This window comes from Taurulus bubalis, assembly GCF_910589615.1.
Source record: "Taurulus bubalis genome assembly, chromosome: 5".
NCBI lineage: Eukaryota > Metazoa > Chordata > Actinopteri > Perciformes > Cottidae > Taurulus > Taurulus bubalis.
Genome location: NC_136593.1, coordinates 2,864,140 through 2,885,932, shown reverse-complemented (window position 1 = coordinate 2,885,932; position 21,793 = coordinate 2,864,140). Strand labels below are relative to the sequence as shown.

General features: G+C 40.9%; 1 protein-coding gene across 1 annotated transcript; it reads left to right on the top strand.

Annotated features, from left to right (window-relative positions):
• Positions 1-3,743: 3,743 nt before the first annotated feature.
• On the top strand, positions 3,744-20,240 carry LOC306736547 (gamma-glutamyl hydrolase; the record flags this gene model as incomplete). Its single annotated transcript, XM_079218193.1, has 9 exons — positions 3,744-3,837; positions 5,198-5,312; positions 6,726-6,776; positions 7,099-7,183; positions 7,450-7,588; positions 8,297-8,403; positions 18,527-18,617; positions 18,877-19,014; positions 19,729-20,240. 9 exons carry the CDS (start codon positions 3,744-3,746, stop codon positions 19,848-19,850), a joined length of 942 nt encoding a protein of 313 aa, XP_079074319.1. The 3' UTR covers positions 19,851-20,240.
• Positions 20,241-21,793: the final 1,553 nt, after the last annotated feature.

Genomic DNA, 21,793 nt, shown 5'->3' with positions numbered 1-21,793 from the left:
ATGATTTGGGTTAGAGAATGTTCACATATTGAGCTATGATTTGGGTTAGAGAATGTTCACATATTGAGCTATGATTTGGGTTAGAGAATGTTCACATATTGAGCTATGATTTGGGTTAGAGAATGTTCACATATTGAGTTATGATTTGGGTTAGAGAATGTTCACATATTGAGCTATGATTTGGGTTAGAGTTGGACCTTACAGTTGCATCATTTCAAAGAAATAATCATCCTGAAAGTGATTTTTTTATAGGCGGACCTGAAACCTTTTCATTGTTTTCTGTGTGTCATCTTCATTTACTCTTAACCAGTAACATATAGACTGATATTTACACATCTGAACTAAATCTCACATGTGTACCTTTTATTATAACCAACATTATTAAAATAGCCCTAGTGGTTGCAGAGATACACCCTTTTTAGTTTGGGTATATAGAATTTCCGAAGAAAGGGCCTAAAAATAGGTTTTCTATAAACACATCAGGAAATGTTCTCCTGTCCAACACGTATTCATCGTCCGGGTGCTTTTGTGAATATTCTTCTTCTGTGGTTTTCATCCCTTTTCACAGCACACATACTTGATCTTTAATTATTGACACTTTAACCTTTTCGTCCCATTTAGCATTCAAAAGCAGAACTGCGTGCCCACATCCTCGGTAGAATACAAAATACAAATAAATCCCCTCCCGTAGCTCCACCGTCGCCCTCGCCTCCCGTAACGTAGAGGTGAACCTCGGTGCGACACAGGCGGGATGCAAACACACGCAGTACCGAGTATTGTGGTCGTCCTTGAAAGTGTTTCCTCTCTTTCTCAGGTGTTACATGTGATGAGCAGCAGGTCGAGAGCTCAGCTCAGAGGTCGTCATCGCGTGTTTGTTAACTCAACAACCGTTACGTTGAGTGTGGCGGTTCGTTCTTGACCTTGGAAAGCAGCTGATGACAAACTGATTTGTTTGATCCCGCTTTATGGTCTATTATTTGACTCTAAATGGACCATACAGGAGGAGAACCAACAGGAGGAGAGCTAGTTACGTTAGCAGCACGGCTAACGGAGAACCAACGGAGGTTCCATTCCCTTACATTATGACGCGTTCAGGCTCTGCTCAGAGAAAATGAGTGCTGGGCGAAGGTAAATGATGACGTTATCATGATGTGGTCACATGTAATCTCGTCAAATGGAGCGTTGGCGAGAAACTTGAATAAATACAGTTGAAGATGAACATGAATAGATATTAGAGATGAATTATGAGCTGTTTACAAAACCTCTAAGCAGCTCATAACGAAAACTATAAATGACAAAATGTGTTTTAACCCATTAAAATATTATGTTTTATTTCCTTTAATCATTTGACTTGTGTGTTTTTATGTTAACTGACGAAAACATGTTAAAAAACAAAAGTGTCTGGATCCTCGTAGACCGGCTGCTGTAATCAAACACCAAAGGGATCTATATCTGTTCATATGGATCATCAGTGATCGGCTGTTAGTATCGGTATCTTAGAGTCATTTTTGCGCCCTCTTTTTTCTTTTTTGCTGAGCCGATCCGCGACTCTGATCCGCCATACGGTGCAAAAGATCCGTTAGACTTAACAGTGACTAATGGGGACGTGGGACGCAGAAAGGGAAGCGATCAAACTTGGAGGACTGTTTTCATGGAGGAGGGCGCCCTCTTGTGGCTCTTCTGCAGAGGTGTAGCGCTAGTTGTCCCTCTGCAATGTGCTGCAACTCAAGTCACTGATCCGTGGGCAGTATACCTGCATTACAAACTGCTGACTCCATCGAATTAACAACCACACAAAGACACCTTATCCTCACTGCAGTGTGCGCTGCAAACACATTATGTCATACTCGGTCGGCCTCGTCTACTCTCTCTCTCTCTCTCTCTCTCTCTCTCTCTCCTCTGTTACGAAACCAACATGGAAACATTGGTCTGCAATGAGAGGAGAACAAGAACAAGTCAGGCCACACAACATGTCGTTTACAGTGGAAGGACACAACACACAACACGTGTGCAGGTCAGCAGAAGTTCTGAAGTTTACGGAGAAATGTTTGCAGCCCAGATGCAGGGTGGGCACAAAGAGAAAGCTCACGTAGATGCATGCCATGTTGCAAAATTTTGTTACTGAATAAATGAGAAAAAAAGCGCTTTGGATTGTTTCTACTCACAGCAGCTGCAGCTCTGAGATAAGCTGCAGTCCAATGACACCGAATGAGAAGAGTGTGCTCGGCTGTGAGTTCATATTTTGCAACTGAATGGCTTTTTGAACCATGACGCTCACTCTGGAGGTAAAGAGTACCTCAAGATGCACAGCCTCGCTAACAGCTATATTCATCTATACGTCTCTTCTATACAACCAGAGGAGTCACCAACTGGTGGTCAGGAGAGAGAATGCAGCTTTAAAACCTGTTAAGCCCTAGGGTCTCCCAATCGGGGAAAAAAAAATTATATCAGGAAAATCAAGAAAAAATCATGGTGTAAATCCCCTCCCCCCCCCAAAAAAAACAAACATGTTAGATATCAAAATAAACATAAAAATCAGGGCTACAATAATATATAATCCCGATGTACAACCTCTAAACACAACTCAAACAATAAATAGGATTAGGGGTTAGGGTTATTAGGGTTAGGGCTTAAAGGGCTACCACATGAAGCATAGACTTCTATACAACCAGAGGGGTCAAGTGTACATTCACAGTACAGCAGCATGGTGTGTGTCTGTGTGTGAGAGTGCAAGAATGGACTGTAGAGATTACATCATCATAGAAAATAGTCTTAAATATTCAGTATGCAGGATTAAAAACATTGTGCACAACAACTCCAGCAATGCGTGTTTTTAGCAAGAATGATCTCATCTAGACGAGTATAAATGTCCTTTTCGAGACAAGTATACGTGCATATGAATGCATAAGTTCATGTGTGTATATGTTATGCTTGTCCGCCAGACACCACCTGTGACCTTAGGGAGGGTACATTGCAGTGCGCTGATGTGGCATATTAGTAGTTGCCTTTACTGTCATATCACATGTTCCTACTTTTCATAAAGTGCTTTGCATGCACACAAATTGTTTGACGTAGCAACCTTCAATGCTCCAGCATATCTCCTGAATCTACATAATCATGATGTATTTGATTCTTTTTTTTTTTTACTTTTCAGGTCGGGCTAACATTAACCCATCACCTGTTTCATAATCATAAAGCAGCTTTCAGCAGATGATCTACCTTCTCAAGGTGTGTCATGTGACTCAGGGGTGTCAGACATGGCGCCAGATGTGTTTCATGTGGGCGGAGCCTGTGCAGAGACGTCACGATGTCAGCACCTTTAACAAGAGAACCAAAAAAAAGAAAGAAACGAGGACTATCTTTGCTCTCCGCGCCTCATCCTTCTCCCCTCTTCCTCCCCTTCTTCGTCAGGTGCAGCTGCTCCGTTCTACCTGCGCGGCGCCACGTGCGCGTCTAGCGGATCTATTTCTACAGGAAGCTTCTCCAGCGAGTCCCACGTGTGACCGACTTGATGCTCCTCTTCAGGAAGTAAAAAGGCAAGAGATCCGAGGAGGAGAAGATCACCTTCGCTCTGGTCATTGCACATTTTGTGCCTTTTGAATTTTGTCTTTTTTTAATAATAGACAAAAAAATATATATTCTCAGTTTTCATCCTCAACGAGCAAACCCGGCCTCCTGCATCCCTCGTCTCCAGTGGGTTTATTTTTTCTTTTTAAAATCCCCCCTCCGGTGTTTTTTTTGGGATGTATCGGCCGACTGCCGCGCTGTGCGCGCTGCTGAGCGCGTGCCTGTGCGCGGCGGAGAGAAGCCAGCCGCTCAATGCGCGACCGGTCATCGGTAAGATTCAGCCCCGGGTACATTCAGCTCTGGTCCAGAATGTTCGAGAAAAGATGAGAGAGATAGTGTGTGTGTGTGTGTGTGTGTGTGTATGTGTGTGTTTGAAGGTTATTATAAAATCATGATATACAAAAATCAGCCAATCCTTCGAGCTGCTTGTGTTTATATGTTGCACAATGTTAAATGACACCTGCATCATATACCTGTTCCCTCTGAATGGTGTCGTTAATATCGCCCTTTAATAAAAGTGCACACGCATCTGTATTTTATATTGTGTTCTAAATATGTGACCGGAAGTATTTATCACACTTGTACATGCTTTATTTGTCTTTGTGTTTGTCTCATAGTAATAATAATAATAATAATAGGGTGACATATGCAAATGTCTGCTGTATGGTACTACACAGTGTGCATTACAGCATTCATAATCACACAGTTACACGTATAAACTGATAACAATATGTCACTAAGGTGGCCTGTTTAGTCTGCAGAGGTTAAAATAAAACCATTCTGACCTTTATTTGTTTTCTGTTGTAGCAAAAGAAGTGGGACCTTCCTGATAGAATCAGTGTATTAACGTATACAAACACTGAAGAAGCAGTAGATATTAAGGAGAGACACTAGAGTGGGGTATAATAATGAAATGAATAGATATGTTTGAATATGAAAATGAGGCATTATTCATATATAACTTTCAGTGTATTTAGGACAATTATGTTCATTTCAGTGTATTTGTTTCTCTTTTGTTTCTCTTTGTAGATTATTTGTTTCTCTTTGTAGATTATTTGTTTCTCTTTGTAGTTTATTTGTTTCTCTTTATAGTTCATTTGTTTCTCTTTGTAGTTTATTTGTTTCTCTTTGTAGTTTATTTGTTTCTCTTTGTAGTTTATTTGTTTCTCTTTATAGTTCATTTGTTTCTCTTTGTAGTTTATTTGTTTCTCTTTATAGTTCATTTGTTTCTCTTTGTAGTTTATTTGTTTCTCTTTGTAGTTTATTTGTTACTCTTTGTAGTTATTTTTTCTCTTTGAAGACATTGTGTCAACTTTCTTTCTTTGTAGTCTATTTGTGTCTCTTTGCAGTCCCTTTGCGTCTCCTTGTAGTTGTTGTATGTCTCTTTTAAGACATTTTGTCGACTTGATGTTTTGTGTCTCTTTTTTTGTTGATGTTTTATGTCTCCTTGTCGTTTATTTGTGACTCTTTGCAGTGGCTTTGCGTTGGAGGTGAAGGCCTGGGAGGCCCCTGGCACTTTGGGCCCCTGTGCTCGGCCTGTTCAGTAATCCATCCATGTGGAGATAGTTTTTTTTTTTTAAAGGTTATCGAGGACACTTAGTGTGTTGTTTTACGTCTCCTATTCCTAAAGGTGTGTTGGCGCAGGAAAATCTTCCAGAAGACCGGTTTGCTCGTGGCTCGTCATACATCGCCGCCTCCTACATTAAATACCTGGAGGGCGCCGGAGCGAGGGTTGTACCGATCAGGTATGATGACATTCAGATGTGACCTCTCTCTCACGTCTGTCTGGAGGAACATTCAGACTGGATTCAGCTGTAATAGCAGACTTTGGGGCAACTTTTAGGTCCTTGATTGATAAATTATTGCGGAACAATTCAACCTTCCAGCAAACACACTTGTTTTTTTAACTGATTACATCCACCCCCCCCAAAGACACATACAATGCATTCTCTGTGGCTGCTTCACAATAAGTCACCTCGGGGGTTCTGGGCTCAAACACTTTGCATTCTGATGTAATCCAGCACATAGTCTTCCCTTTGTGTCTCCTGTAATGAGCCATTTCCTTCGACAAAACATGACAAAACTACAAAAAAACATTTGGTTCTCAGCAATAGTAGAAAGGCTCAGATTACCAAGAAGGTGAGTTCTCAGTGAATAAGAAGAAAAAGCTAAACATTAAGTCTGACTAACTCCATTTGAAGGCTTTTTTTTAATCTCATGCTTGAAACAATGTATTCATTAATGTTATGTCATTTTAGATATTTGGTCATTAGATAAATAATTTGATAAACTTCCCACATCCTTGTATATATTGTGATACAATGACGAAACAAAGGCTACAGTAGTAGCCATATCTAATGTATAATCATTGGGTGTTCTCTATAACATTTTAATATTATATAGGCGGAGGCCTCAAATCAGCCCAGTCGGTTTTCTGTCTCTTTCTGCACTCTGATATGATTTATCTCTGTTATGTTTGTGTATCTTTTAAAATTGTGCAAAATAAACTTAAAGCTAAACTAAACTAATGTGAAAGGTCTTCTCCACAGAGTGTTTTAGCGTCTCTTTGCTTGGTGGATGATGAACTAGTTCCCACTTCTGCTGGTGGACGAGATGAAGCTTTTCCTGTTAGTTTTCTACAAACCACCCGTTGTCTGTAAAAGAGCCTAAAACTGGAAGACGCAGTGCAGATTATCTCGCCCATGTAACTTGTGATATTCGACACCTTCTAGAGGCCCCAGAATGCAGTGGGTTCCTACAGTGAAGGCCGTCTGAGTGTCCAAGATTGTGAACAAATACTGTAAAACTTGTCCAAATGTCCAACAATTTTGGCTCCTCATTGGTGAGTATGTCTTCTCATGAGGGGAATGGAATTTTCTCCAAGTTTGGCACAGATGTCCATCTGGAGCTGCGGATGAGGTGATTACAATTTTGCTGGTAAAAGGTAAAAGGTCAAGGTCACTGGATCCTCACAAAAATGTGTCCATAACTCCAGAATCCCCATCCAAGTTCGGACAATTTAACACAAACGTCTAAAACGATAAAAACAAGGAAAGGAATTGGCGGTTTGGACCGACGTGGATGTAAACTGTGACTTGACTTGTCCTTTTACTTGTCCTCGTTTTAATTCTCTTTTTGTGCCTTTTTTCTGTCACCAGAATCAATCGCACAGAAAAAGAATACGCAAAGACCTTCTACTCAATAAACGGGTGAGTAAACCAGTTCTCTGCTTGTCATTGCAACGGTGTGTCTTGGTAGGTTTAGCAGTCTCTATTTGTCCTCTGGCCAAAGGCTTCATGCAGTAATAAGTTTAAGAATAAGATCAAAAGAGCAATAAAATGTTGTTGTGCATTTTACAGCAGAATATTGTTCAAAGCTGCGAATGCACATCAGTCGAGTCCCAATCATTTGGCGAGTGGCTGTACAAGTCAACGTATACATAAAGGACACATCTATGGTCTCTGGCTTCACTCTGTTAGTTGCTGCCATGTGCATGATTTCCTGAACGTAGACGCCGTGTGTTCTCCTCAGGTTGCTGCTGCCGGGAGGAGATATCGATCTTCAAACGTCGCAGTTCAGTCGAGCTGCTAAGATCTTTTACGACCTGGCTCTGAAGGTAAGATGTAGAAAATATCTGACTTGTTCAACTGACTGCCGTTCATCTTCGTACATTTTGTTTGTTCGCCCTCTGGCATTTGCGGAGAACAAATGCAGAGAGTATAAACGTTGATACTCGGCGCTCGCACGCCAAAGTGCAAACAGAGCTGGAAGATTTGTCTCCTTCAAGCCGTTGATGCCACATTGGGCCTCAGCTGCACTCTGATCAAAGGTGCTCCTTCCTCGCTGATGGATCCTCATTCCTCACTCTATCGCCCTCTGCAGGCTAACGACGCCGGGGACTACTTCCCTCTCTGGGGAACCTGTCAGGGCCTCCAGCAGCTGTCTGTCCTCACGGCCAACAAGGACCTGCTCACCCTCACCGACACCCTGGCTGTGGCTCTGCCCCTCACCCTGACCCCAGGTACTCGTCTCTTGTCCACGTCCTCGGCCCTGTTTCTTATCTCTTATTCTTCAGCGACCCCCTTTTCCTTCGGCTGTTCCCTCGTCTTTCTTTTCAGACGTCCGGGACGTCTCCGCTTTTCCTCTTTTTCTTGTCTATTTCTGCTTGATTTTTATTCCCGTCAAGCAAAGTTTAGAGAGATTAAATAAATGTTTCACTCACATTTTACAGTATGCTTTCAATGGGAGAGGATGTCTTTCTGTGAGATGTATTTAACAAGTATACGTCCATTACACAACATCCAACCACGATTATCTGCAATTTCAACTTTTAGACGTTTATTAAGTCCAGTACTTGCATGACATCAAAGACACAGACAACAACATCTACGTTTCCTTAATGCATATGTCCCACCATATCAGCCTATGCGGTATCAAAAAAGGTTTAAAAATAAAAAGAATGGAGTTTGAGGAACTCACGGTGTTCAGTGACGTTAGATTTGGGCGGATCCCATGCAAATGAGCCTGAACATCGCTCCCCTTTACCCTTTAACCATGTGAGGCCGGTCCGTACCGCTGACTCTGCTGTCAGATGACTTCCAACAGGAAGGCTGTATTGAGCAACTCTTTCTCACTATCATTTACCGTGGCTTACCCTCTTCCTGTGTTGTGTGATCTGCTTCCCCCCGGACCTCCTGCCTCGCCACAACCCGGTGTCCGTCCTCTTTAGCGGCCCAGTCCAGCCGCCTCTTCCGAAGTTTCCCCAAGGATCTGCTGCAGTCTCTGACCGAGGAAAACATCACCTCCAACTTCCACAGTTGGAGTCTGTCTATGCAGGTATTCTTCTGCTCCCCTCCTTTCATTTCCCTTCTTGTTTATGCCCACGTCTTCGTCTCTTTCTTCTTTTTTAAGGTACCAGGTGTCAAGACAAGTCGTAACATCAAATAGCATCCGAGGCTGCGTCATCCTATAACTCTGTACTTTACACACAATAATCACAAAGTGATATCCAAAGTTTGAAAATTACCACAACATAACCATCTTTTTTCTTCTTCCAATAAACACATCCAGAACTGATCCATCAGCTAAAACGCGTTTACTTTTTGCAAATGAGGGATTTTGCTCCAGGCAATGTCAAAGATAATTGTTTTTGGACAGCAGAGATTAGACAACACGTGATGGGTTTTCATCTTGTTAAATTGTGAGTCAAGTTGGATCCTCTATGACTGCACAAGCGTGACGGTGTTGGTGTTTTTGCAAACCTAATGTAATGGGTTTGAATCACAGCCTCACCTTAAAACCATAAGCTGGTGTACTTGACACACCGAGTCCTCTTAAGTTTCCATGTTCAAGATGCTCAACAGCGATATGTTTTTACTGACATCAAAACCCACTGTTTTTTGACTGTAGACTTCTTTGATCAAAGGCGTGGTGGCCAAGTGCTAAGGCATTGGTCTCATAAACCAAAGATCATGGGTTCAACCCCCATCCGTGCCTTATGAGGTGTGTGATACATCGAATTATCAAAGACTACTTTTCAGTTGAATGATGTATGTTGTTTGATAGATAACGTAACAAATTCCAGCTCTAACTACAAATGTATGGAAGTCTGGTAAAGTGGGAACCTATTGTTCTAGCAAATCAAGCATCATGGGTTTGAATCCCAACTATACCTCAAAAGAAGACCAGAACTGCCAGATAAATTAGTTATCGAAATATTACGTAGCATCCTCATCGGTACTTGAATTTATTCCCACATAAATTAGCTTTAAAACAAGCCTCAGGTTAAGAGTAAAATATCCATTGTACAATGGTCGAGATTTAAAGACACATTTAGAGATTGGGCCAAGTGTGAGAGTGAAGAAATGCAGAAGATAATAGAACAAGGTTGGTAGCTTTTTTGTAATATAAATGTGTCAATTGTTAATCAGAAACAAAGAACATTATTTCTTTGTTGTTGTCATTTTTAACACTTAAATTGGGACTTCCTTTATGGAAATCCTGCTAGAAAATTACTAAAAGAGCAAAGATTCCTGAAAGTATTCCCTATCCAAACTGTGACTCTTATTCAACCGACAGCAGCATCACTCATGGTGCTCAATGTGGTACGGGTGGATGTCGGCAGATCCCATACAGATCATGGGTTTGAATCCCAGCCATACCTTGAAAGCAGACGGGAACTAGAAATATAAGGACAGAAGAGAAAGTCACTTTTTCTTTGACATCCTGTCTATTTATCGAAGGCGGCAGAAAACTGTCCGACTTAGTAGGGATGTCAGATCAAAGGCGTGGTGGCCAAGTGGTAAGGTGTTGGTCTCGTAAACCAAAGATTATGGGTTCAACCCCCATCCATGCCTTACAATGTGATTGATACATCGAAGTCTTTGGCCAAATCTTTGTCAACAGACTACTTTTCAGTTGAATGCTTTATGATGCATGTTGTTTGCTAGATAACGTAACAAATTCCAGCTCTGACTACAAATGGCTGGAAGTCTGGTAAAGTGGGAAGTTATTCTAGCAAATCAAGCATTATGGGTTTGAATCCCAACCATACCTCAAAAGAAGACAATAACTGCCAGATGAATTACCTATTGAAATATTACATAGCATCCTCATCAGTACTTGAATTTACTCCCAACTACTATAGCTTTAAAACAAGCTTCAGGTTAACAGTAAAATCTCCTTTCTACAATGGTCAACATATTTAGAGGTGTGGCCAAGTGTGAGAGTGAAGAAATACAGAAGATCATAAAGCAAGGTTGGTAGCTTTCTTGAAATATAAATGTGTCAATTTCTAATCAGAAAAGAAGGAAATTATATATTTGTTGTTTTTATTTTTAACACATAAATTGGGACTTCCTTTATGGAAATCCTACTAGAAAATTACTAAAAGAGCAAAGATTCCTTAAAGTATCATCTATCCAAACTGTGACTCTTATTTAACTGACAGCAGCATCACTCATGGTGCTCAATGTGGTTCGGGTGGATGTGGGCAGATGCGATACAGATCATGGGTTTGAATCCCAGCCATACCTTGAAAGCAGATAGGAACGGTCAGATGAATGAGTTATAGAAATATAAGGACAGAACGGGAAGTAACTGTTTCTTTGACTTCCTGTTTATTCATCGAAGGCGGTAAAAACTGTCCTACTTGATCGCATTTTTTTGTAAACGCCCCCTGCTGTTGCCGCCTGCTCGTCAACTTTCCAGGCGCAGTTCATCTGGAGCAAGCCGATAGGGACAGCCCTAAATCCTCGCGGACTTTGAAGGGAATGCGCCTGAAAGTCTGAGCCCATGACTTAGGCCATTGGGATTGGGCCCTTGTGTACGTGACACACTTAAGAGTCTTGTTGAGTGTCCATGTTCAAGGTGCCCAACAGCGATCTGTATTTACTGACATCAAAACCCACTATTTTTCAACAGTAGGGATGTCAGATCAAAGGCGTGGTGGCCAAGTGGTAAGGTGTTGGTCTCGTAAACCAAAGATCATGGGTTCAACCCCCATCCATGCCTTATGAGGCGCTTGATACATCGACGTCTTTGATCTTGAACATATCAGTAAATGGTTATTTGTCAATGGACTACTTTTCACTTGAATGCTTTATGATGCATGTTGTTTGATAGATGACGTAGCAAATTCCAGCTCTGACTACAAATGAATGGAAGTCTGGTAAAGTGGGAAGTTGTTGGTCTTTCAAATCAAGCATCATGTGTTTGAATCCCAACCATACCTCAAAAGAAGCCAAGAACTGCAAGATAAATTAGTTATCGAAATATTACATAGCATCCTCATCGTTACTTGAGCTTACTCCCACCAACTATAGCTTTTAAACAAGCCTCAAGTTAACAGTAAAACCTCCCTTCTACAATGGTTAACACATTTAGAGATTGGGCCAAGTGTGAAAGTGAAGAAATACAGAAGATCATAAAGCAAGGTTTGTATCTTTTTTGAAATCTAAATGTGTCAATTGTTAATCAGAAAAGAAGAAGTTATATATTTGTTGTTTTTATTTTTAACACTTAAATTGGGACTTCCTTTACGGAAATCCTGCTAGAAAATTACTAAAAGAGCAAAGATTCCTAAAAGTATCTTCTATCCAAACTGTGACTCTTATTCAACTGACAGCAGCATCACTCATGGTGATCAATGTGGTTCGGGTGGATGTGGGCGGATCCCATACAAATGACACTAAACACACTGAGCAGTGAGGTTCTCGACACCTTGATGACACCAAAACATGTTATGTGACTGCACAAGTGTGAATGTATTGGTGTTTTTGCAAACCAAAGATCATGGGTTTGAATCCAAGCCTCACCTTAAAAGCAGGCAGGAACTGTCAGATGAATGAGTTATAGACATATAAGGACAGAACAGGAAGTAACTGTTTCTTTGACTTTCTATTTATTCATCGAAGGCGGCTAAAAACTGTCCGACTTGATCACATTTCTTTGTCAGCGCCCCCTGTTGTTGCCCCTTGCTCTTGTCCACTTTCCAGGCGCAGTTCACCTTGAGCAAGCCGATAGGGACAGCCCTAAGTCCTCGCGAACTTTGAAGGGAATGCGCATGAAAGTCTGAGTCCATGACTTAGGGCATTGGGATTGGGCCCTTGTGTACGTGACACACCTAAGAGTCCTGTTGAGTGTCCATGTTCAAGGTGCTCAACAGCGATCTGTTTTTACTGACATCAAAACCCATTGTTTTTCAACAGTAGGGATGTCAGATGTATGGCGTTGGTCTCGTAAACCAAAGATCATGGGTTCAACCCCCATCCATGCCTTATGAGGTGCTTGATACATGGAAGTATTTGATGTATCAAAGACTACTTTTCAGTTGAATGCTTTATGATGTATGTTGTTTGATAGATAACGTAACAAATTCCAGCTCTAACTACAAATGTATGGAAATCTGGTAAAGTGGGAAGCTATTGGTCTAGCAAATCAAGCATCATGGGTTTGAATCCCAACCATACCTCAAAAGAAGACAAGAACTGCCAGATAAATTAGTTATCGAAATATTACGTAGCATCCTTATCGGTACTTGAATTTACTCCCACCTACTACAGCTTTAAAACAAGCCTCAGGTAGAGATTGGACCAAGTGTGAGAGTGAAGAAATACAGCAAATAGTAGAACAAGGTTGGTAGCTTTTTTGTAATATAAATGTGTCAATCAGAAAAGAAGGACATCATTTCTTTGTTGTTAACACTTAAATTGGGACTTCCTTTATAGAAATCCTGCTCAAAAATGACTAAAAGAGCAAAGATTCCTGAAAGTATCATCTGTCCAAACTGTGATTCTTATTCAACTGACAGCAGCATCACTCATGGTGCTCAATGTGGTTCGGGTGGATGTGGGCAGATGCGGTACAGATCATGGGTTTGAATCCCAGCCATACCTTGAAAGCAGATAGGAACGGTCAGATGAATGAGTTATAGAAATATAAGGACAGAACGGGAAGTAACTGTTTCTTTGACTTCCTGTTTATTTATCGAAGGCGGTAAAAACTGTCCTACTTGATCGCATTTTTTTGTAAACGCCCCCTGCTGTTGCCGCCTGCTCGTCAACTTTCCAGGCGCAGTTCATCTGGAGCAAGCCGATAGGGACAGCCCTAAGTCCTCGCGGACTTTGAAGGGAATGCGCCTGAAAGTCTGAGTCCATGAGTTAGGGCATTGGGATTGGGCCCTTGTGTACGTGACACACCTAAGAGTCCTGTTGAGTGTCCATGTTCAAAGTGCCCAACAGCGATCTGTTTTTACTGACATCAAAACCCACTATTTTTCAACAGTAGGGATGTCAGATCAAAGGCGTGGTGGCCAAGTGGTAAGGCGTTGGTCTCGTAAACCAAAGATCATGGGTTCAACCCCCATCCATGCCTTATGAGGTGCTTGATACATGGAAGTATTTGATGTATCAAAGACTACTTTTCAGTTGAACGCTTTATGATTTATGTTTTTTGATAGATAACGTAACAAATTCCAGCTCTAACTATAAATGTATGGAAGTCTGGTAAAGTGGGAAGTTGTTGGTCTTTCAAATCAAGCATCTTGGGTTTGAATCCCAACCATACCTCAAAAGAAGCCAAGAACTGCCAGATAAATTAGCTTTAGAAACATTACATAGCATCCTCATCTGTACTTGAATTTACTCCCACCAACTATAGCTTTAAAACAAGCCTCAAGTTAACAGTAAAACCTCCCTTCTACAATGGTCAACACATTTAGAGATTGGGCCAAGTGTGAGAGTGAAGAAATACAGAAGGTAATAGAACAAGGTTAGTAGCTTTTTTGAAAAATAAATGTGACAATTGTTAATCAGAAAAGAAGGAAAATATATATTTGTCATTTTTTTTAACACTTAAATTGGGACTTCCTTTATGGAAATCCTGCTAGAAAATTACTAAAAGAGCAAAGATTCCTAAAACTAACACCTATCCAAACAGTGAGTCTTATTCAACTGACAGCAGCATCACTCATGGTGATCAATGTGGTTCGGGTGGATCTGGGCGGATCCCATACAAATGACACTAAACACATTAAGCAGTGAGGTTCTCGACACCTTGATGACACCAAAACATGTTATGTGACTGCACAAGTGTGAAGGTGTTGGGGTTTTTGCAAACCAAACCTCATGGGTTTGAATCCAAGCCTCACCTTAAAAGCAGGCAGGAACTGTTAGATGAATGAGTTATAGAAATATAAGGACAGAACAGGAAGTAACTGTTTCTTTGACTTCCTGTTTATTCATTGAAGGCGGCTAAAAACTGTCCGACTTGATCACATTTCTTTGTCAGCACCCCCTGTTGTTGCCCCTTGCTCTTGTCCACTTTCCAGGCGCAGTTCATCTGGAGCAAGCCGATAGGGACAGCCCTAAGTCCTCGCGGACTTTGAAGGGAATGCGCCTGAAAGTCTGAGCCCATGACTTAGGCCATTGGGATTGGGCCCTTGTGTACGTGACACACTTAAGAGTCTTGTTGAGTGTCCATGTTCAAGGTGCCCAACAGCGATCTGTATTTACTGACATCAAAACCCACTATTGTTCAACAGTAGGGATGTCAGATCAAAGGCATGGTGGCCAAGTGGTAAGGCGTTGGTCTCGTAAACCAAAGATCATGGGTTCAACCCCCATCCATGCCTTATGAGGTGCTTGATACATGGAAGTATTTGATGTATCAAAGACTGCTTTTCAGTTGAATGCTTTATGATGTATGTTGTTTGATAGATAACGTAACAAATTCCAGCTCTAACTACAAATGTATGGAAGTCTGGTAAATTGGGAAGCTATTGGTCTAGCAAATCAAGCATCATTGGTTTGAATCCCAACCATACCTCAAAAGAAGACCAGAACTGCCAGATAAATTAGTTATCGAAATATTACGTAGCATCCTTATCGGTACTTGAATTTATTACCACATACAATAGCTTTAAAACAAGCCTCAGGTTGACAGTAAAATCTCCATTCTACTATGGTAGAGATTTAGAGATTGTACCAAGTGTGAGAGTGAAGAAATGCAGCAGATAATAGAACAAAGTTTATAGCTTTTTTTTGTAATATAAATATGTCAATTGTTAATCAGAAAAGACGGAAATCATTTATTTGTTGTTGTCATTTTTAAATCTTAAATTGGGACTTCCTTTATGGAAATCCAGCTAGAGAATTACTAAAAGAGCAAAGATTCCTAAAAATATTCCCTATCCAAACTGTGACTCTTATTCAACCGACAGCAGCATCACTCATGGTGCTCAATGTGGTTCGGGTGGATGTCGGCAGATCCCATACAGATCATGGGTTTGAATCCCAGCCATACCTTGAAAGAAGACAGGAACTAGAAATATAAGGACAGAACAGGAAGTCACTTTTTCTTTGACATCCTGTCTATTTATCGAAGGCGGCAGAAAACTGTCCGACTTGACCAAATTTTTTGTCAACGCCCCCTGCTGTTGCCGACTGCTCTCGTCCACTTTCCAGGCGCAGTTCTTCTGGAGCAAGCCGATAGGGACAGCCCTAAGTCCTCCCGGACTTTGAAGGGAATGCGCCTTAAAGTCTGAGTCCATGACTTAGGGCATTGGGATTGGGCCCTTGTGTACTTGACACACCAAAGAGTCCTGTTGAGTGTCCATGTTCAAGGTGCCCAACAGCGATCTGTTTTTACTGACATCAAAACCCATTGATTTTCGACTGTAGGGGTGTTAGATCAAAGCCGTGGTGGCCAAGTGGTAAGGTGTTGGTCTCGTAAACCAAAGATCATGGGTTTGACCCCCATCCATGCCTAATGAGGTGCTTGACACTTTGAAGTCTTTGATCTTGAACATATCAGAAAACTTTTCAGTTGAATCCTTTATCATGTATGTTGTTTGATAGATAACGTAACAAATTCCAGCTCTGACTATAAATGTATGGAAATCTGGTAAAGTGGGAAGTTATTGGTCTAGCAAATCAAGCATCATGGGTTTGAATCCCAACTATACCTCAAAAGAAGACAAGAAGCACCAGATAAATTAGCTTTAGAAATATTACATAGCATCCTCATCGGTACTTGAATTTACTCCCACCTACTACAGCTTTAAAACAAGCCTAAGGTAGAGATTGGACCAAGTGTGAGAGTGAAGAAATACAGCAAATAGTAGAACAAGGTTGGTAGCTTTTTTGTAATATAAATGTGTCAATCAGAAAAGAAGGACATCATTTCTTTGTTGTTTTTAACACTTAAATTGGGACTTCCTTTATAGAAATCCTGCTCAAAAATTACTAAAAGAGAAAAGATTCCTGAAAGTATCATCTATCCAAACTGTGATTCTTATTCAACTGACAGCAGCATCACTCATGGTGCTCATTGTGGTTTGGGTGGATGTGGGCAGATGCGGTACAGATTATGGGTTTGAATCCCAGCCATACCTTGAAAGCAGATAGGAACGGTCAGATGAATGAGTTATAGAAATATAAGGACAGAACAGGAAGTAACTGTTTCTTTGACTTCCGGTTTATTCATCGAAGGCGGTAAAAACTGTCCTACTTGATCGCATTTTTTTGTAAACGCCCCCTGCTGTTGCCGCCTGCTCGTCAACTTTCCAGGCGCAGTTCATCTGGAGCAAGCCGATAGGGACAGCCCTAAGTCCTCGCGGACTTTGAAGGGAATGCGCCTGAAAGTCTGAGTCCATGAGTTAGGGCATTGGGATTGGGCCCTTGTGTACTTGACACACCTTATGCCGTGTTCACACCGGACTCGACGCGAATTTGCGGCACGACCAGTTTTCATGTAAAGTCAATCCACAGATGCGCTGCGGCGCGAATTTGCGAATTGGCGGCGAGATAGATGCGTTGGAGGCGGCGCAAACAGAACGTTTGACCTGGGGCGAACAAAGCGAAGGACGCGGCGCGAATTCGCGTGAGTTGAATTATCTCAACTCTGGCGGAGAAATCGCGGGGCGCAAAGTTGCGGCAGCCAATCAGCGTTGAGAATCAGCGTTGAGAAGCTCTGCCCGTCACCACCGCCTCTCCCCGTTTCTGAATGAATCTGCTGCTGCTCCGCCTGAACCAGCGCTGGTAGCGGCTTCATTGAGACGCTGTTGTGGGACTACGGATAATATTATGAACCCAGACACCATGGAGTTTGATGATCCGACATATGTGGAGTTTACACAAAAAGTATAAAGCAGAACTGGTGGTTATTTCCATGGTGGATGGCATAATCGGTATCGTTTTACGGAGATACGCTAGACGCTGTTCCTGGAGGAGTCGGTGAAATTCACCGAGCTGTGTGCGGCTACGGATGATGTTATGAACCCAAATACGAGGGCGTTTCATGTTCCGACATGTTTGGGACTTCCACAACAAATATAAAGCAGAACTAGTGGTTATTTATTCCATGGTCGATAGCGGAAATGAAAGCTTCGTCGCTTGTCTCTCACAGAGGCAAGCAACAGAGCTAAGCCACGCCCCTTTGGTCGCGCCGCGAATTCGCGTTTGGTGTGAACACCCTCTTTCTACTCGCGCGAGTAAACTTTCGCGGTGGACGCGGCGCCGCAAATTCGCGTCGCGTCCGGTGTGAACACGGCATTAGAGTCCTGTTGAGTGTCCATGTTCAAGGTGCTCCACAGTGATCTGTTTTCACTGACATCAAAACCCACTGTTTTTTGACTGTAGGGTTCTTTGATCAAAGGTGTGGTGGCCAAGTGGTAAGGTGTTGGTCTTGTAAACCAAAGATCATGGGTTCAAACTCCATCCATGCCTTATTAAGTGCTTGATACAATGAGGTCTTTGAACATGGTTCTTTGTTAACACACGACTTTTCAGTTGAAACATATAGTGGATTTATTTGAGTGAATAAGTGAATTCCACCATCACTGCTTTTCAGTTAAAATGCTGTATGATGCATCTTGTTCACTTAATAACTTAATAAATTAAAAAATAAGAAGGTGTGTTGACCAAGTCTTGGTCTTATGGGTTCTACCTCTATCCATGTCTCGTTTAAAAGGAGCTTGCTGTAAGGGATCCTGTATGTGACATCAGAAACAAGGTTTTGATTGATTGTGGCTCAGTTCAGGCTGGTCTCCTCCAACATTCGTGGCAATGCCTACGAAAAATAATGCCCTGTAAGCATATCTACAGGCTATCTGGCCAAGTGCTAGAGCATTGGTTTTGAAATCCAAATACCATAGTAGCAACCCCCATGCCTTTTAAGGAGTTTACTCATCTCCTTGTGATCTCAAATTGATAATAGAGATGATATCATGGGTTTAATCCTCATCCATACCTTTGAAATGAGGAGCAAAAGATTCATACTAATTCTGATACTAGACGGACAACTTCATATTGTACATGTCTCATGTAAGAGTGCACTTTCAACGAGTTGTGGAGTATTTCTTTTATTTATCTTCCATGCAGAAGAAGCAAAGCCACTTCAGAGCTTTGAAAACTATATTAATACAAGTCAAAACCTAAAATCTCTGCCATTGAACCAACAGAACTTTAGCCGAAATGCCAAGCTGAAGAGGTTTTACAAGGTCCTGTCCACCAACAATGATGGGAAGAAAGAGTTCATCTCCACCATGGAAGGTACCATTACTCCCTGACTACTTTGCAGTTTAATCGCTTTGTATTATTTTATGTTGTTCATGAGACAATCAAAGATTAGTGCACATTGTTATTTCAGCTAGATGGCACCATCACCTCATAATTGAACTGGTGTTTCAGATAATAATGAGAGTGATGCTGATTATTCCGATTCAGACGACATTTGGAAATAGAGATGATGAAATAGGGGTATTGATGATTGTAATGATCGTCTGCTGACAATGTTTCTGGTTCTCCTCAGCCTACCGCTACCCATTTTATGCAGTGCAGTGGCATCCAGAGAAAAGCTCCTTTGAGTGGATAGATAAGCCGGGCATGGTTCACTCCACCGCTGCTGTCAGAGCCTGCTTCTACACGGGCAGCTTCTTTGTCTCTGAAGGTAGCATGTGGTGTCTCTATATGCTTTTATCACCCCAGCTTATCAGGTTGTTACTCTTTATTTCATAGCAGATTATATCCAAAAGACTAGATCACTGATTCATGGAAATGTGATGGAAATAAGGCTGTGAGACACAAAGATCTGATCTATGTGTTAAGAAAAATCCTAGACTACTCTTTGTCGAGTTCTATTTTAATTTATTTTCTCCTTTTCATTTTGACAAAAAAAAGGTTGAATGAAATCTTAAAGAGGTAAAAATGAAACACCATGGTTAACATTTTCTTCTGCATTATCATTTACTGCCTTCATCATTTTAAGTGTTAATTGTAAAAATACATTTTATTTTCTGTTAATTCTAAACCGCTATAACTCTTGAATTGTTCTTGAACTTAAATGACACAGAAGTCAACTCTGAGTGATCCTACAAAAGATGACTATTGTACTATGAGCAACTTATTAACTAGAAATTCTTTATGAGGAATAACCAGTTTAGATGTACCATCTTGTTTTCAAGCACGTATCCTTGAACGAATCCAAAGCTGGTCGCAGACGAGATGTAAAAATGTCAAAACTAATTGCCAATCAGAAGGATTGTCTGGAAAGACTTTGAATGCTTAGATCTCATTTAATTCTCAAACAGTGTGGTTTTGTTACGAAGGAAATAGCAGCTGTAAATTTCTTAACTCCCTTTTCCCCTCTCTTTCTCCCCTCCAGCCATGAAGAGCCAGCACCATTTCTCCAGCCCCATGGAGGAGGAGCAAGCGCTCATCTATAACTTTTCTCCCATCTTCAAAAGGGGTCGCGCCATCTTTGTGCAGAACTATTACTTCGATTGACGGACCGTCGCAAAGACAAAGCTCACCGGTAATCGGTCCAGTCAGAAGTCGTCTTTAATGGTTTAAATCAAACATCAAGTGAACAATTAACAGCTGAGCTTTTGTTGATTTGCACAGTAATATAAAATGCAAAGTAAAACATGAAAAAGAGACAATACAAGAACAATTATGTCATATGTTGATGATATGATACTGTTTATCCAAATCACCTTAAAATGTCATGATTTGTTTTTTTAGCAGTGACAGTAGGAACGGTATTCTACCTCCAGTTATTTAGGTCCAATTATTGAATTAATTTAAACTAAATATGAAAATTGTGATGAACACTTCTCTTTTTTAAAAAATACAATAAAATGTCCAATAGCTAATTGTCAAATCATCCTTTTCATTGTGGCACATGTTTAAAATACCAATAAAAACATCCCTGCATTTTTTAAATGGTTTACTGGATTCCTCTGTTGGTGTTTGACACTTTTAAATTACATCCGTCTCCTAGAATCAACCACATGGGGCTCAACATGAATAGAAACAAATATGTGTTAATGGACCCCAGCATCTGCCCCAGCGTGAATATAGGGTACATATTGGGGAGATACACACTCAAAACATCCGTTGCAGCTGAGGTTAATTTCACTTCCTTCCAGCATCGTTCCCTGAGCCACTCCTCCACTCCGTCCCCTCTGCAGCTGAGCCTAACCACGCCCCACCGCCACAGTGGCATACAGTTATCTTCATGATCTATTATTATATATTATACATGTTATGGCGCACCGTACTGACATTTTCACGGACCCCACTCTTGAACACCACTAGCAGCAACTACAGACGCGTTTTCTTTCAATGCAGATTGATACTTTATTTAAATTTTCTTAAATGAACAAAACTGGAAGAGATTTACACAGAGACTACGTGGAAAATTCATGGAGCAGAAAACTGCTTTTCAAGGCGGCCATCTTGGGTCTCACTTCTTCTTGAACCCGACATACAGAACGGAGGAAACCATTTTTAATGTGTTTCCAATCGATATGGAACCGAGAGACTTGACATTGTAAACATTTTCTTTTTTTTCTGTTTGTTTGTTTTGTTTGCTCCATTGTCTTTCTATGTTTTGTTTTGTTTGTCTCTGTAAAGCGACTTTGAGCATTTTGAAAAGCGCTATATAAAATGAAAGTATTATTATTATTATTATTATTAATAAGGGTTGTTTACAGGTTTTTTAATTGCTTTTGGGACAAGATTTCATCATAAAAAGAAATTGTAAAAAATACCATAAAATTGACCATATTTGTCTTTTCAACAGTTATACAAACACACACAACACACACAACACACTGTGACACACCAATACACAAACTAACACACACTAATACCCACTAACGGTCAATAAAACACAATAATATACACCAACAGACAATAATACCTACTAATAACCACTAACAGACATACACACTCATACCCACTAACAGACAATAATACAAAAATAATATACACTAGCATAGACCCAAATCGAGGAACATTCTCAACTGCTCCAATGTATTTAATGAAAAGATGGTGCAGTTTGAACCTGAGATAGTAGAGAACATGTATGCTAACACAAAAACAAGTTTAATGATGAACCAAAACGAGCAGCTGGTGGCGATGCTAGAGAGGGAACTATTCCCTTTTACACTCAATTAGCTGCATTTTAATTAAAAAAAACAAAAGTGCATCTTCAGGACACGAGGTATTACAACATACATAACTATTCAGAATCTTCAGCCATTTTTAAACAGACTCAACAGCTTTCATGCACAAACAAGTCCAACAACTAGAAGTAGTTTCAAAAAGACTGAAATGACCTCACCTTAACTGAGAATACACACTCACTGAATCTATGACCAACACTTTACTTGGAGGAGTTAATGTCAACTTTCTACTAATTCAAAATAAAGTGCAATTCAAAA